General features: G+C 37.6%; 3 protein-coding genes and 1 pseudogene across 3 annotated transcripts; all 4 read left to right on the top strand.

Moving 5' to 3' along the window:
- Positions 1 to 3,951: 3,951 nt before the first annotated feature.
- Positions 3,952 to 4,898, top strand: LOC131436653 (proteasome subunit beta type-7-like; annotated as a pseudogene).
- Positions 4,899 to 6,425: 1,527 nt separating this feature from the next.
- Positions 6,426 to 10,743, top strand: LOC131437369 (HEAT repeat-containing protein 6). The gene is made up of 5 exons (XM_058606653.1): positions 6,426 to 6,603; positions 6,668 to 7,529; positions 7,592 to 8,707; positions 8,768 to 8,931; positions 8,995 to 10,743. The coding sequence occupies exons 1-5, from the start codon at positions 6,451 to 6,453 to the stop codon at positions 10,036 to 10,038; spliced, it is 3,339 nt and encodes a 1,112-aa protein (XP_058462636.1). The 5' UTR covers positions 6,426 to 6,450; the 3' UTR covers positions 10,039 to 10,743.
- A 2,783-nt stretch (positions 10,744 to 13,526) lies between these two features.
- LOC131434347 (uncharacterized) lies at positions 13,527 to 14,181 on the top strand. The gene is made up of 4 exons (XM_058601014.1): positions 13,527 to 13,624; positions 13,685 to 13,815; positions 13,869 to 14,114; positions 14,170 to 14,181. Exons 1-4 carry the CDS (start codon positions 13,558 to 13,560, stop codon positions 14,179 to 14,181), a joined length of 456 nt encoding a protein of 151 aa, XP_058456997.1. The 5' UTR covers positions 13,527 to 13,557.
- A 245-nt stretch (positions 14,182 to 14,426) lies between these two features.
- On the top strand, positions 14,427 to 15,683 carry LOC131436914 (uncharacterized). The gene is made up of 3 exons (XM_058605894.1): positions 14,427 to 14,701; positions 14,757 to 14,919; positions 15,013 to 15,683. Exons 1-3 carry the CDS (start codon positions 14,585 to 14,587, stop codon positions 15,471 to 15,473), a joined length of 741 nt encoding a protein of 246 aa, XP_058461877.1. The 5' UTR covers positions 14,427 to 14,584; the 3' UTR covers positions 15,474 to 15,683.
- Positions 15,684 to 17,253: the final 1,570 nt, after the last annotated feature.

The raw sequence follows: 17,253 nt of genomic DNA, 5'->3' as shown, positions 1-17,253 counted from the left end.
AAACGCCGCTTTTTATTATGCTACATGTTTTAAGGTAGAGGCTTTAAGCACTACTGGCAACAAATTTGTAAGCCTCCTTTAAGTGTTAATAAAATGAATTTTTGATCCTGAATGGTGTGTTTATAATGTTTAGAAATTACAAACAATATTAATTGACTAATTTTTTAACTACTGATGATTCGGTAATTTGTTATTTCATTTTTTCGTTTTATTGGATTGCCGAATATTCAGCGAACGTTTCACTGAGCAAACAGTAAATCTTATGCTGGCGATTTCGGCAATATTTGACGTTTGTCAAATTTGAGGGTGCCGAGACGCTCAGTTATTTTATTTTTGCCGAGATGATTGCTGATTATTCGGCTGTGCGAATCTCGGCATTTTTTTGCCGAGACTCAGCTAAAAAAAATAAGTGTGTACATTACTATTAGACTGGGGAATCTAGATGTATTTTATTTATGACTGGACAAAGAATGTATCACGCGTTTCTATTTAACGGCCAATAAATCATCCATCAACATTCACTTTGAAGAGTACTTTCGAATGACTCGACACTCGCTGAGAGTAAGTCATAATAGTAAACGGCATAAAAAAGTTTTCTCTTTCGTCTGGTGTTAAATTTAATACTCTATTTTTCATAGCTCGCCTGCAATTTCTTTCGAAAGTGGAAGTTGACAGGTGGCTTATTGGCCGTTATTTTTATCGATACACCGAGGAAAAAACTAGGGCAATATGTTATTAATGTTCATTTCGCGTTTTTTAGCTCATTTTATAGTAGATAACATAATTTTTATAATAGATTCACTTTGAAGAGCCGCATAACTAGAAATGGCAACTGGTATAGTTCAAATTTTATAAAAATCCTTTTCGTTGTGGTGACCTCATTTGTTAGGTTATGTGTTCAATTCAACGATAAACACGGCTTTTTAACTACAAAATATTGTACACAGTGTAATGTTTTCTCAATTATTCGAAATTTATAAGCACGTCTGTTCAAGAAAGTGAACTCTTTTTTTTCGCTATCTTTGTTCGCAGCATACTCATTTTACACTCGAAAACATGTACACTCAATAAAAAGGTGGGAAGTACAAAATGTACTCAAGAGGGTGGACACATCACTCTCCGCCATTTTAAAGTTAATTACAATTAGATGAAATGATTGTATAATTCATAAATTACAATAGTATTATTGGTTTCAATATATAAATAACAATTTAAATAATCTCGATAAGAGATAATTTGAAACTATAATATTAACAACCTAGATGTCTTATTCGATATCGAAGCCTTTGCCGTGAATAGACGTTCGGTAAGTTTTCCGTTATCGCGTCTTGTTTTCGACTTCAAGCCTTTGCCCGAACCTCAAGAAATTCCCCTGAACGGTTCGTCGTTCTTTCCAGCTCGCGTACTATTTCGTGGGTTATCAATTAGAGCGTCTGTTCTGGTCTAAACATTTAATGTTGGAGGCAAATCATTTTGGCACCAGCAACTAAATTGTGCACGGTACACCTTTGTTGTGCTTTCCATAGTTGTCAGAGTCGTTGTTTCTGTTTGATTCTGGCCTTTGCCGAATTATCGACCGTTGTATTTCCAGCCTTTCTGCAACAAATATTCTTTATGTCACTTTCTGTAATTGGTTGATATAATCCATTATTCTTCCAAACTAGAACAAAGAGAAAACACTTAAAATTTTGTCAAATAAAATAAAAATTCCTGGAAACAAAAAATTTGAAATCTGAAACAAAAGAAATTTCACCAAACTGCCAGAAGAAGCGCAGTAGTAACAAATTAGTATTTTTTGTAACAAGAAGCAATAAATTATATTGATTTCTTGCCAAATTTCCCTTCGGAAACTGTTTGTCAAAAAATAATCCAAATCCGAAAAATAGATCTCTGGTCACCTTGACTTAAACGTCTTGGACTCTTCCAACGTGGATTTAATTTTGGGTAATGGCGTCATTTTTTTCTTTCTTACCCTTTAATACCGAATCACCGAGTTGCAATGGCGTCTGTGAGCGTCGCTTATATACCCGCGATGACGTCGTGCAACTTTTTATGTTGGTTCCGGAAACTCAACTCAACTCCGCTGTAATTCCTTTTCTGCAATGGATACCGGACTCGAGTTTACGATAGCGCCTGTGATGCCGGATGGCGTCCGTGAAGGTAGCTTTCTTTTGACGTTGACAAATTATCGCACCCGTCGCCTTTGATAGTCAATTTTATACTCAGTCGCGACCAACTTTCTACTCAGCCAACCAATTTTATACACAATATTATCACACATCCGAAGTCACTAATAAAACTTTTTTTTCCTCGTCGCCAATGTGTAATGTTTTCTCAATTATCCAAAATTTATAAGCACGTCTGTTCAAGTTTGAGACAGCGATGTCAACCCTACGGATTTATCCGTAGATCTACGGATCTCAGTGTTTTCTACGGATCGACGGATGAGCCTTTTAAAATCTACGGATTTTTCCTTATCTCTCCGGAAATTTTCAGATTTCGCATTATTTCAACAGATACCTACGGAGAATCATAAAATCGAGCACTTTTTTTCTGATAACGGCCAATAAATCTTACACCATTCACTTAAAAGTAAGATTTTGAATGATTCGATGCTCACTAAGGGTCATTCATAGCATTAACTAAAATGAAAATGTATTATCTTTCGTCTGATGTTAAAATCAAACTTCAAAATTTATTGATAAATGTTCATCTATTCGTCACCGATCACTCATTTTTGGATTCCTGTCTTTATGGATTAGAGCTTCAAACTGGTAAATTCAAATATACATGTATAGTTACACTTGAAACCAAATCTACGGATTCTACTTCAGGGAATTCACCAGAATGTGAATTCTTTTTTAATTCGCTATCTTCGTTCGCAGCATACTCATTTTACACTCGAAAACATGTACACTTAATAAAGAGGTGAGAAGAACAAAATGTACTCAAGAGGGTGGACACATCACACAGATGACTGATTTGTTGTGGCAATATAGTGTATGGTTATTCTGTAATAGGCTGTAGTAACAAAATACATATTTTACATGGCTTCATTTAAAATATATAATATGGCTTTATTTTGCGACAGCCCAACTGGATTATTCTAATCTACATTTAGAGTTGCTCTATCTTCTGTAAAACATAACATCTATTTTTTCCTACCAAATATAGCAGTAATACATTATAGCCCATCATACACATTGTTTAATTTAAATATTACACCCACGTGTACATTGAATTTATGGATAGTCTGAACAAATTCAGAATCTTGGATTACAGCTTCACGTTAGGTTCAATAATTATCAGTTTGCCGAATATATATAAAATATATCATTTTGTCCTATATTTGCATCATACACGGGGATAATTTTTCACTTGTCACAAACCAGTATAATAAACATCTAAAAATTGTAATTTCTGTAAAGTGGTACAAATGTGGAATATATTATGAAGAAAAATGCATGACTAATTCAAATACAGCTATAGCTCAATTGTATAAAGTGACCGGTCTTCTCTAGAATACAACCAAATCCATTAGATTTACATTCATCGATAGACTTGAAATCAACATTAAATGAATGAAACGAGAGCAAGCAAAGCATTTATGTTTTTTCTATCTCTTTTGACACTGTCAATAAAACAGCACGCTCAAATAATTTTGAACAGTATTTTACTGCAAAACTGCAAATGGTTTTAGTGGTAATTGTAAATCAGAGTGTATTCAAACGTGTAAACATATACTGAGGTATTGAAACCAAATACAAATTATAATACGGAGTACTCCGACAAATTTTCAAGGACACATTTTGCATCGTGCGGTACACTGTCATGATACACTGTCAGAGTGACGGTGTACCTTATTGAATTTTATATAAAACTGGCAACTCTGATGACTGGAAAATGATTCACCATAGTGACTGTTTATTATGCTCATAAACAAAGATGTTCAATTTTTCGAGATCGTGGAAAATCCGAAAGAATTTGAATGTAATTGAAGCTGCTTTTTGTGATTACCATTGTTTGACTAAGAACCGATATGACTATCGACATCTGGAAGCACCCGGATTCAGTTTTGAAAACTGTCGCAGGTTAGTGTCGTCAGAGGAAACGCAAGACTTGAATTTCCAACCTTAATGTTTTATAGAAATGCTCAACAATGCACCAACGATTTGTTCCGCCGAAAGCTATTAAAACTCGTGCTACTGAGAGACCAATCGTGGAGGATGAAAACTGCGAAAATATTCACTACTTGACTAAAAACATGAACTACTGTGGTGCCGGAATAGCTGCTGACACGGAAATAACCACTCATATGATATCGTCAAATTTAGAATTACACCGGTTAAATACTGGATGAACAGTCCCGATAGTTATTGCTAATACGATGTTGAAACAGTTTTTGTTTCGCTATCAAGGTTATATTAGCGCTGCTTTGGTTTTAGGGGGTGTAGATCATACGGGATCGTATATTTATTGTATTTATCCTCACGGATCGACAGATAAGCTGCCTTATGCTACAATGGGATCGGGCAGACTTGCAGCTATGTTCGTGTTCGAGTCTCGCTGGAAACCAGATATGGATGAAGAGGAGAGCAAAAAGTTGGTTCGTGAGGCAATTACTGCCGGAGTTTTCAACGATTTAGGATCCGGTTCTAACATTGATCTATGTGTGATTCGAAAGAATGATGCACAATATTTGAGGACGTTCGAGGAAGCTACTAAAAAAGGTAGCCGTTCCCTCGCATATGACTACAACAACGGCAGTTCAACAGAGCAAGTGTTTCAACATTGATATTACCGAGGAATGCGAGCGCACTCTGATCTCTGATTCAATCGTTTATTATTTAACATATTAAAACGTCAATAAATACACAATTCCAGATATGCTACAACAACTTGTTGGATATTTGTCGATCACTTGTGGTCCAGAAGAATATCACACTGGCGTCAGTTATGAATATGGTTCTTCCATAAAAAAACAATATGAAACTTGGTAATGGAATAAATAAAATACCTCAAATCACCGAAGTTTTCGTTTTGAAATATAAGTCATTTCATTCATAAATGTTTTCATCCGCTATTCGATAGCGACGCATTGTTTTCATGATAATTACTAGCATGCTTCGATGTCGTAGTGTTGCCAGAGATTTTCTTTTTCAACTTTTCTAAGCTGTCATGACGAAAAAGTAAAACATGCTAGGCTAAATTGATCATTCTGTGAACCAAACATTAGCGCTCCGAATGTATGGGACTTAGGGGTATTATTATTTGTATTTGTTGAAACTGTGGGGGATATTTCACTGAGCGAGAGTAATGCTGAAATGGATTATAAACAAACCATTTCTTTATCGTTTTCGCTAAAAATTGTTCGAGAAAATAGCCATTTTTGTATGGTAACGTTACTTAACAGCCTATTCGGTATATTGTAAAATCGGGCCTGACCATAAACAAAGACATTATATTAACAAGATATCCAGCTCTCACATTTCCCGAACAAATCATTGGCAACATCCTTTTTTGCGAGCCTGGTGCCCTCAGGCGAGTGCGCATCGAATCTCGTACATAGAAGTAGGGAAGAGAAATGTCAAATTAGCGCGCGCCAAAACAGCAGCATACAATTGACATGATATGTTGAATATGATGCCGTGCGATGGCGTTGCTGAATGGAAGATTGATTTCGCTCCAAGCTGGCAGGGTCTGCCCATAAGGGAAATAGTCAATAAGATTACCCGAAACGTTGATTTATCGTTTTCTAAACAATAAGAGAAAATGGAACGGAACAATAATTTATCCTCGAAATGTGGACGTAAAGAAATGGTTCCGATTTATTCGAGAGCACTTGCTACTTTCATTGATGATATCACTCCTCCACTAGAGATGGTCGGGTCTCGGATATTTTACCCGAAACCCGACCCGTACCCGTACCCGACGGGTTCGGGTATATAAATTTCTATACCCGACCATCTCTATCCTCCACCACGGTAGTGCTGAATAAATTTCTAATATATCACCGTTAATCAGCGTATTTAATTTCAACCTCCCTACGCACACTGAACATTTTCAGAAAGATACAGTTTTTATTCATCGGCGTTTTTATTCATCATGTATATTAGATACAATGGCTATGAGAAGGCATTTTCAAAAAATCTTTTGTTCGAGATTCATATCAGATTTATTCAATGTGCAAACTTTTTCCTTAAATATCATCGAGTATTTTTTGCCATGTAAGATCAGTTTCAGTGAGAATCGCGTTTCCAAATAATCGTTCCACGTTATCATCCATGATGACCTGTTTTGACTTGCTATCGATGATGTTCCATTTCTTCCAAGCGGGATGTATAGTTGACCTAACACTACGCGGTAAATTGAATTAGTCCACTGAATTTTTCAGATGGTCGTGTTTCTGTCAAAATCAGATGTTCCAAACATAGCAAAACAATAACAACGATGGAGTTGGAAACGAATTTCCTAAGTTTATCTACAAAATTTCTTTTTATAAACTGTGGTGGTCATTTTAACGACTATCGAAATGAGCTCAACATACTACTGAACGAGCTGAACGGTCTGGATTACAAAAGTCAGCAAATAAGCGATACTCGGGTTAGTTATGGTTGACACTGATCGCAGGTGTTCCAAATGTTGATCGTGGTTTAAACTTTTCCAGGCCCCAATACGTCTTGTGGAATCTTTCGTAAATATCCCTTCCAATGAAGAAACGTTAATAATTAAGGCATGCTGTTTGATTAAAACCCTGGTCAATAGACAGGGCATTGTTGTTCCGGCGAATGTTGCCTTTGCTCAAATTGATTGGTTGTTCAAGTGTTTAGAACGATCTTTCTATCAAGTGGTTTGCGATGTTCTGAAAACCTTGCAGATCCTGGTAAGCTACTGTTCCGAACATATTGTAGCTTTTGGCGAATATCTGCTGTCAAGTAATGGCGTATTGACGAATCTGCTGGCGGATCCAAACTACAGAAGAGTGAAGACGGAAAATGAATACGATAGTTGTTCGCCTGGGGAAATTTATTTTGCCACTGTTCTGTGCTTAGAGGCATTACTGGAAGCTTCCAAGGACACGGTAGAATTTGAAAAATATATTCCCTTGATCGGCGATTCCGTACTATCAATTGCCTTTCGCCTCAAAAGCGACATACTGCCCGAACCGTCGTTCTACAGTTTGATGGTTTCCGTCCTCAACTGCCTGCGGTTGGTTTCCATTCGGCATGACGAATGGTTGACGGAACATTTAGGACAACTGCTTGGTGTAGCCAAAGCCTACATGATGTACGGAATTCCCGGTGTCAAACAATTGCCGCCTCAACGGATAATGGTTTCGCAACAAGGTGTCCCCGAGCCACAGCACATTCCGATTAAGGGCGGAAAAGTTCCGAAAGCAAGGAAAACTAATATACCATCGAAGTCGAAAGGAGGAAAAGCAGACGGAAGAAGATCAACAGCGAAAGCAGGAACCACATGGGATGGATTCAATCGGCAGCCCTACTCGGAACAAAGTTTAGTGCTTGAATGTTAGTTAGCAAAAGCAATTGTGGGAGCGGGTTGTAAATTATAATTTGATTTTTTGTTACAGTACCTGTCCCTGTAAGTAATTCAACCAATGCTTATCGAACAAGCGATTCTGATTTTTCGGAAAGTGAAACTTCACGAGCCCAGATGGAACGTCACAAACTTGCAAAACTGCGTCTTTCTGCACTGAATCTGATCAGCAGCATTAGTCAAACGGTGGAGAAGAAAATTATGTTCGGCTATTGGCACGCACTGTTCCCGGACGAAAATCGTACTGCGGCCACAGTTTCTTTGCTTAACTGTGTTCTCAAAGATCCATCTACCAAGTGCAGAATAGCAGCAGTTCAGACGACCACCTCCTTGCTGTACAAATCGAAACCTTTCCTAATTCAGGCTGAAAGCAGTGGAAAGGCACCGGCTTCTTTTACTCCGTTTTCGATTGCTCTGGGAAATATGATTATTGAAATGTATGAAATGATCACGCAAACACTAGCCAACGAGAGTGATTACTCTGTCCTAACTCAAATTCTCAAATGTTTAACCGTATTTATTCAGGCGACCCCTTTTCACCGTTTGCGAAAAGGAATCGTAACGAAGTTTGTTCGTTTTGTTCGGATTTTGACCCGCCACAAAGATCCCACCATCAAAGTTGGTGCCTTGATGGTGATGGGCTTTCTAATCTCGACCACCGAAATAACACCGGAAATTTCCCTGCTGGTGTGCATACCAAAAACGGACGTCGCCAACACCGTCAGTGCGGTTCGGATAAAAAACACTGCGGAGGCGGCAAATGTTCAGTATGATGCAGAAGAGGAAGAATTCGTACCGTCTGATGAAGACGATGCGAATTGCAGTGAAAGCGAAGCGGTAAAACCGGATGGCAGTTCTGTGGCGAGGACCAAAATGTCCTGGTTGTTGCAGATTGCTCTCGAGAACCTGGGTGTTTCCGTCAGTGAACAAAAACTGGCCATTCCATCCGCAGTGATGCCCGTCCGGATGGAGTGCTTGCAAATTATATCGGCTATGACTTCACACTATTCGCTTCTGTCCGATCACCTACCGCTGGTATCGTCTGCTTTGGTGAAATCATTCCGGGATGGCGTTCCCGAAATACGTATGTACGCAGGTCGGGTACTTGATTTGCTAGGACATGCCATTAACACGTCGTTATTGTTAAGAGGTGAATAGGTAGAACTTTTTTAACAAACAAATAAATAACAAAACCATTTCATTTTCACAGTTTCAACAAATCAAGAGGAGCTAACCGCTTCGGTGCAATTTTGGACAACGATGATACCGGTTGTAACCGAACAGATCCAGGACATCCAGCAAAGTCCGTCGATGCGCGCCATCTGTTGCGATGCGTTCGGAAACATGGGTGTGCACGTGTACGAAAAGCTTCCGGTAAGTTTCGAAAAAAGGACGTAATAGATTTTTTCGAAGTACAAGTTTCCCCTTCATCAACAGCGTGACCGACAACTTGCTTTGGTGTCTTTGTTGACGGGGTGCACCTTCGACGAGGATAGTAACGTGAGCTCGGCGGCCGTTAGAGCCCTTTCCGTTTACATTATGTTTCCCTCGCTGAAGGATGATTTCTGCTATATCGAGAACACAGTCGAGGCTATCTTTCGCATTATGAAAGATCCCAATGTGACCGCCCGGGTGAAAGCAAGCTGGTCGTTGGGAAACATCACCGAAGCGTTGGTGATTAACAGTGCTGATCCGAATAAGGAACGTCTCAGCGACAGCTTGTTGCAGCAGATTTGTGGGACAGCTATTAGTGCCGCCAGTGATAACGACAAAGTTCGATGCAACGCTGTTCGAACTATCGGCAACGTGTTACACACACTGAAGCTGGACCATTTCGTTCAACCAGTGTGGATTGAACTGTGTCAGAAATCGATCGACAAGCTAGTCCAGAACACTCTTCATCCGTACAATGCAAAGGTCAAATGGAACTCCTGCTATGCGATCGGGAAGATGATGCAAAATCCGTTTATATTCAGCGAAGGTTCCCGAATAGAATGGCAGAAGCAAGTTTTTCCCGCCCTTTGCACAATAGTCATCAATTCAAGCAATTTTAAAGTAAGAATCAATTCAGCGGCTGCTCTTGCGGTAGTCGACAGACGGACACACTATGCTGGTTATTTCATTGAGATCTGGTGCTCACTGTTGAAAGCATTGGAACAGTCAGACAACCTCATCGATTATAATGAGTATAAACACCGGGATAATCTTCAGGAACAGCTCTGTCTGTCGCTGTCCCACTGTCTCCGACTGGCAACTAAAGACGACTTGGTGGCCATGAGCCACGAGCTGTTGCCTTTGTTCGATACGGTACGCCATAACTGGGACCGGGTACTGAACCGAATATTGCCGGAAAAGTCAATCAAATTGATCGAAGCAAACGTCAAACTAAGGGAACTGCAGCCAATGGTCAAGAATGCCGAAGCTAGTGGCGCCATTGAGATGATCCTGAATTGTTTCGCCTACAATGAACACAATTTATAAATTGGTCAAAATTTAACACACAACTACCGAAATTGATTGTATATAGCATTATCGCAATCCGACAACTGTGCATACTTTATAAATGAAAACAGAAAAGCAAGATCCCTACAAGCGAAAAACGCAAAAACAGTTTAAAATAGCGAAATGCAAAAATAAAGTGAACGTTATCACAAAATAAACGTCATGAGATTGCAATGCTGGCCTCGAAAACCCGCTTTGCTTCCGTTTCTTCATATTCGCAGCGGAACGGAAATAGAGAGATCCGTACGCACGTGATGATGATAAAAGGTAAAAATGGGACACTTTGCTGAGCACGTTTCTCCTCTAACTACCTGTGTTAAATTAAATGAGGAAATGCACGGCACGTACCATTTTTTCTCGTCCTTTCTTTTGGTGGAATTTCGTTCTCTTCCGAATAAAACATTTCACCAGTACAAGACTTTTTTTTTTATTACGTTCTCTACCATACCAATAAAGAATTATCTTGTCTGCGAACAAGTTATTTATTTTGACTTGATTTCTTGTTACGACCTTGTGTGTGTTGGTCGGTTCGTTGGAGGGAATGTGTTCGAATTTTAAGTTTACTCTCCGAGTAGCATAACCTAAAAATTAAACCGCCGAAAATATAACTGTTACTCATTTAGGAATTTTTAAGTAAAGGGGCTGTCCATAAAAGACGTCACGCCGCAAGGGGGAGGGGGGTGTTTCATAAAACGTGACCTTTTGTGACAGGGGGGAGGGGTGGAGGCTTTTGGAATGTGACGTCCAATATTTTCAATGAGCGCATTTTTGAAATACCTAATTATATTACTGCTTTGCCCTATTTCCTGAAAAAATCTCCACAATAAACGTTTACATTCTATAGGAAAACGTGTATTTGTTGATGTAAAAGCTTCTTCTTGTAAATTCGGAAATGAGTGATGCAGGAAATCATTTCGGTTGTGATCAGCAAAAATGCACGGAGGAGCGAGTAAATTAGCGAAATTAATAAATTTTGCCTAATATGAGTAAAAAAGAAAAAGATGCCTTCAAACGGTTTAACTTAAGTTATGCACTGACAATTTTTTCAGTAATTTGATTTTTTAGCATTGTTAATAGTATATCATAAGAATTTCTCTTGTCTGATTCTGATGCAGTTTATTCAATTGTACTCCATTTGAAAAAGGGTGGGTGATCAACGATTTCAGTCAATGATTGAACTTACATAAATCAAGAATCATTTTAGCTCAAAATCACTACCCATTGTGTGACGGAAGACAAAGACATCATATTAACAAGATATCCAGCTCTCACATTTCTCGAACAAATCATTGGCAACATCCTTTTTTGCGAGCATGTCGCCCTCAGGTGAGTTCGCATCGAATCTCATACATAGAAGTAGGGGAGAGAAATGTCAAATTCGTGCGCGCCAAAATAGCAGGGCTGCACACCCATACAATTGACATGATATGTTGAATGTGATGCCGGGGGATGGCGTTGCTGAACTGAAGATTGATGTCGCTCCAAGCTGACAGGGTCTGCGGAAGATCAGTACCGATATTGATCGATGTGATTTAAATTTCACTGATCAACTGATAATGAAAAGATTCTCCGTCAGTGATTTCGTTTTGATGAGGTTTTGGTCTTTATTTTCTCAGCCCTGTATGCTACACTAAGGAAATATTATTCTTTACCTAAAACAATAATATATCTGTGTACCCCTAGGAGGAATAAAACAGATGATTTAAATGTTTCATCAATTCCAACCAAATACTTTTGTTTATTTATATATTTGATATTAACGAAATAATTCCGATGATTTTGTATATTTAGGGATATTTTTTAATCTAATCACAGCATGTAATAAATCGATTTTTCCCTCATATTTGTATGGTTTGTCATACATATTGAGATGAATTATTTTTATTTTGAATTCGTGACATGTGACATAGGGGGAGTGGGGGGTCTTTGCTTCTGTGACAATTTGTGACAAAGGGGGGATGGGGAGTCAAAAATCGCCAAAAAAAGCGTGACGTCTTTTATGGACAGCCCCAAATGAGGTTGGTCACCGACTAACCAGACCAAACAAATCGGAATAATATTGATACCAATATTGATGATATTGGTTAACATCCATCATCCTACAATCTTACAAGAATTTCTACAGAGTTTTAAGATCAGATTGGGAAATTTCGATATTTCTCAAATTATCGATTATTTGATAATTTTTAACACTCATCACCTTGTTCTTCCAGAACGGGATGGCGGATTCCGTATGGGACCATAACAGCTGTTTGTCAAAGAAGGTCATAACAGCTGTTTGTCAAAGAATCTTACAAACACGCTTAAAAATAGTAACTCAAAAATGAGTAAGATCTCACTCATCTACAGAAAAAGTGGAACAACTCTAATTTAGAGTAACTCCGAAGTTACTCAAATTTGAGTTCTTCCACTGGAAACGATATTTGGGTAAAATCTACTCATTTACTGAGTAATACTTTATTTGTACATGTACCAAAAATAGAGTAACTATCACTCAAATTTTGAGTAGATTTTATTTCACATATACCAAATTTGCAAAAAATTGCTCATTTTCTGAGTGTATTGTATTAAAATATTAAGTAATTGAACTCAATACTATATCAAGTGGTGGTTGCTTGGAGTAGTGTGTCAATCGCAAATTAACATACATGTCAGTTATGCTCAGGCACCAATCATACACTTATTCCTCATAAATGACATTTGAGCATATTCGATTTCATTCTAAAGCACAACACGGAGTTTATCATTCCGATTTTTGCAGACACAACACCGTTTGTGTTGAGCGACTCACCCTCGAAATACGCGATCTCACTAACAAAATATACAACCTGTTGCTACAAATGGTTATTACAACTGTTAGACTGATCTTGCGAATAGTAACAAAAAAACGAGTTATTGCGTTAAACTCAAATTTAGAGTAGGAGTTACTCAAAATCATTGATGATAACTACTCAATTTTTGACGTTTCCATGTATCATTTGAAAATGAGTAACTAGTACTCAAACTTTGAGTAACTTTTTCTAAGCGTGAAAGCTAACAAATCGAGTTTCTCTTGCCTACACTGAGAAAACTGAACGTACGAAGCTCATAACTTGTGTCGTATGAACAGTTTTTTTATGAGCTCAAATCTGTTTCATACGATACATATAACTATCAGAAATCTGTGATTTGAATTTCATACGACGTTCTTGCAACAATTATAATGAGACATAGTGTAAAATTTACTGTCTGTGGCACGTATGATTTCGAAAAACTTGTTTGTGAAATGCATGTGACTTAGAAATAAATTTTTTATTACACACCTGTAAAAAATATAATCAATAAACCGATGATATTCTTAATGCGTTTCGTATGAACGATTTTGTTGTATGCCACTACCACAGTTTACTTGTTTACGAAATGCTTACGATTTAAAATGAATTTCATACGACGCGCTAATGAACTTCATAAGCAATCCTTGCGTGAAAAAAAACATACGTTCGTTATTTAAAATCAAAAATGGCATGTGAAACGGAGTTACTTGCGGATCTTGAAGTTCCTGCAGATGCGTTGTCTGTTTTTGCAGGTAATTTGATTTTAATATTCCAGAATTGACAAATACTATCTCAATCATATATATTAATAGAGTGTGGTGTAGATACCGTTGCGTTGATAACTTGGCCACGAGAACAAATTGAACGAGCGCTTTCTCGTGCCGAGGTCAGTTGGAAATTCGATGTAATATGGACGTGGATATCGGAATGGCGCAAAAGAAATGTAAGTTTAACAAGTTTTCTTGTATAGGTATTGTTAAAAGAATCATTTCACAGGATCTATCAAACGTAATATTACTGGAGAAAGAGCATATTTCCCAGGAGGAGGAGGATAAAAAAGTAAAAAGTGCAAGTGATCAGCAATACGAATACAATTCATCATTTTACGAAATTGATACGGGCGACTTTAACCGTAATGATCGCAAGAGCGAACTGAAAGTGCATGAAACGGAGCTTGATTGTCACGGTGATTTTGCTGTGACTACAGGAACAGCCGAAGACGTTGAGTTACTTTCGCCGGATGTATTAAAAAGTCAACTTAATCAATCCATCTTTGGGGTGACACTTCTCCGAGCAGCAGATGAATTAGAGTTGTCTTCAGAAGGCCAAAAATTTGTCACAGACGTTGTGGCCAAATACCATCTTTCCAAAAAGCGAAAGACAACAAGCGAACAGCTTTCGGAGTACGCATCGGCTATCGTGAAGCTGTTTAAAAAGGAGCAAAAGGTAGTCAGAGTGGTAGTATCACTTTTTTCAAGCTATTATAGAATCATTTTACGTTTGCCTAGGATACATATTATATCCCGAAGAAAGGAAACCCTGGCGGAAAGCTTTACAGCCGAATTAACTATATTAGACAAAGTGACCGGAAAAAATTGAAAATTGAAGAGAGTCGTCAATCATCGTCCTCTGTTGTTCCGGAGACACTCAGTTCGGAAATTATTAATGCAATTGCATGGTTGCAACTAAACCGACAGCCATGGGCGAGTGTAATGTCTCACTGGGAAATTACCTTTCCGGACAGGAAAGTTATGCTTAGGGACAAAAGAAAATTCACTAAGCTCTTGGATAAATATCCACAAATTCAAGATGAGTTCGGCTATCAACTGGTGAGTTTTAATTGTATAAATTGTCCAAAAGAAACTAATCTACTATTCCGAGCAGCTAGACATCGATTATCAGTTGCTAGGTTTTGGAAATCCGTCAGAAAAACAGAAAAAGTGGGCCCTTTTGTTGGACCCAATCGCCGAGTACGTCGCTAAAAATGGAAAAGATCTCTCAGTTAAAGAACTATTGCCTATAATAACCAACACTGAAAATTCTTTGGGTGAGTATGAATATTTATAAACGATTACATTTAAAAAATCTGATATATTGTATATTTTATTTCAATTTTAATGATTTTTTACATATATTTCAGACACTCGTTTACTCGCAGCCCTAAGAGGACTGAGCGCAGTATTGATTCCAGTAAAAGCTGCCAATGGTTTCAAGCCTACCATAGCAACAGCGCAAAGTGACACTTTTTGCATCGTCAAATCAAAGGAAGAAGTCTTTGAGAATTTAAAGAAGACAAACAGCGTATTGCAGAATGAAACTGGCGTTCTAAAATTATTTATCTTGGGAGAAAATCTATTTGCTGTTGGAGAATGCGTTATTGTATTTGGAGATAACCATTATGTGCTACCGAACGTAGTTAGAGGATTAGACGTTTTCGTGAAAATTGCTTTGGTGCTTGGTTTGCCTACTTCAAAGGTATCCAAACTGATCTGGGAGTTTGTGCTAAAATTCATTTACAATACTGATAAAACCATCAACTACGTTTCAGTTAAAAAATTGATCAAATTTATCGAATCATGTACGTCAAATGTTGCGTTATGAACTGCTCGGTGGAGTTTTCAACCATGGATGCTTTCTTAGCACATATCGATGAGCATCGACCACCATCTAACTTTGAATATCGTTGTCCGTTTCCTAACTGCCCTCAGCTATTCAAAAAGACATACTCATTCAAGCGTCATTTTAAATTACATAAATTTTTATCAATCGAAGATCCAAAATCGTTGTATAAAGAACAACCGTATAGAACCAATAGACCAAACTTAGAGAATTCAATAGAATACTGTTCCTCTTCTGAGGATGTCGAGGTAGTAGATGGTAGCAAAAATAATAGCAATAGTTTAAGTTTAAATGTTGATGATTTTAAAGCATTATTTCTAGAATTCACTCTTAATTTACACAAGAGACCAAATTTCTCTAGGCAAGATGTTCGTGATATACAAAATGCAGTACAAAATATATGTACAAAGTTCGCTGGCTGCATTGAAACCTTGGATATAAAATCTAACAAACCTGAAACAGACTTTTATTTGGAAACTTGCTTGAATTTAATGAAGTCATCATTTCAGTCAATAAACAGTGATTATAAATTTTTTTAAATCTTGAATAGTCGAGGTATTTTCGAACCTCCTACAGTAATTGAGTTATGCAACGATAACTGCAGAAGCCTAGCTGATCCAGAGAAAGAAAGCCGTAAGCCGTATCTAGTTTTAAACCCCATCCATTTTCAAATCAAAAAGTTTTTCGAATCCAAGGATATACTATACAGGACCATTGAACGTATAAAAGCTTTGGAACAATCATCGAAAATATGTCATTACATTAATGGTAGGGTATGGAAAGAGATCAAAGAAAAATATTCCAGTAGACAAGACAAAAGTTATCTTATCCCTCTTTGGATATACGCGGATGAGTATGAAATCAATGATGCACAAGGACCTCACAATAAAGTAGACTCTATTTGCGGGATATATTACTCATTTCCAGTGTTACCAGAAGAATGTACATCAAAGTTGTGTAACATATTCGTTGCTGGTCTCGTACGAAAAATGGCTATACAGAACATCGGGATTCAAAAGTTAATAAAAGAAATAATAAATCCTTTCAAGAAACTAGAAGAAGATGGAATGATCATCAAATTGCAAGATGTCGAAGTTAATGTTAGGTTCATCCTCTGCTTGTTCCAAGGAGATAATTTAGGTGTACATTCGCTACTCTCTCTGTCTAGCAGTTTCAACGCAACATATTATTGTAGATTTTGTCGTAAACCTAAGAATGAAATGCAAAAAGATTGTAAACAATGTGATAATAGCTTGAGGACGATTAATAACTATAACGAAGATATTGAAACCAATAAGCATTCCGAAACAGGAATAAGAGGGCGATCAGAATTTAACGATTTACCTTCTTTTCACGTAATCACCAATACGAGCGTAGATGCAATGCATGATTTATTTAGTGGAGGTGTCTGTAAATATGGCATAACGTGTTCGTTAAATTATTTCATTTACGATAAAAAATATTTTACGGTATCCGATCTGAACTTGCGCAAGCATTTCGTGGCACAATCATCAAAAGATCCTACATTATCACGTATAGCAGACTTTAGTGAAACTTACAATAAAAATACCAAGTCAAAAACTATTACAATGCGAATGACAGCTAACGAAATGCGAGCTTTTTGCCATAATTTTCCATTCATCGTGGGACATTTCATCCCTTTTGATAATAAAGTTTGGGAATATTGCAAAACCTTAATCAAAATGACTGATAAAATACTTTCTAGGGCATTTACTAGCAACGACATAGACGAACTAAGAGA

This window comes from Malaya genurostris, chromosome 3 (genome assembly GCF_030247185.1).
Source record: "Malaya genurostris strain Urasoe2022 chromosome 3, Malgen_1.1, whole genome shotgun sequence".
Taxonomy (NCBI): domain Eukaryota; kingdom Metazoa; phylum Arthropoda; class Insecta; order Diptera; family Culicidae; genus Malaya; species Malaya genurostris.
This window is presented reverse-complemented; position numbering and strand designations above follow the sequence as displayed.

Coding starts and splice junctions, on each gene's coding strand:
- LOC131434347 (XM_058601014.1), top strand. CDS start 13,558: ATGGCATGTGAAACGGAGTTACTTGCGGATCTTGAAGTTCCTGCAGAT. Junction 13,625..13,684: donor TGCGTTGTCTGTTTTTGCAG/GTAATTTGATTT, acceptor ATATATTAATAG/AGTGTGGTGTAGATACCGTT. Junction 13,816..13,868: donor CGGAATGGCGCAAAAGAAAT/GTAAGTTTAACA, acceptor ATCATTTCACAG/GATCTATCAAACGTAATATT.
- LOC131436914 (XM_058605894.1), top strand. CDS start 14,585: ATGTCTCACTGGGAAATTACCTTTCCGGACAGGAAAGTTATGCTTAGG. Junction 14,702..14,756: donor ATGAGTTCGGCTATCAACTG/GTGAGTTTTAAT, acceptor TATTCCGAGCAG/CTAGACATCGATTATCAGTT. Junction 14,920..15,012: donor CAACACTGAAAATTCTTTGG/GTGAGTATGAAT, acceptor CATATATTTCAG/ACACTCGTTTACTCGCAGCC.
- LOC131437369 (XM_058606653.1), top strand. CDS start 6,451: ATGGAGTTGGAAACGAATTTCCTAAGTTTATCTACAAAATTTCTTTTT. Junction 6,604..6,667: donor AGCAAATAAGCGATACTCGG/GTTAGTTATGGT, acceptor AAACTTTTCCAG/GCCCCAATACGTCTTGTGGA. Junction 7,530..7,591: donor ACAAAGTTTAGTGCTTGAAT/GTTAGTTAGCAA, acceptor TTTTTGTTACAG/TACCTGTCCCTGTAAGTAAT.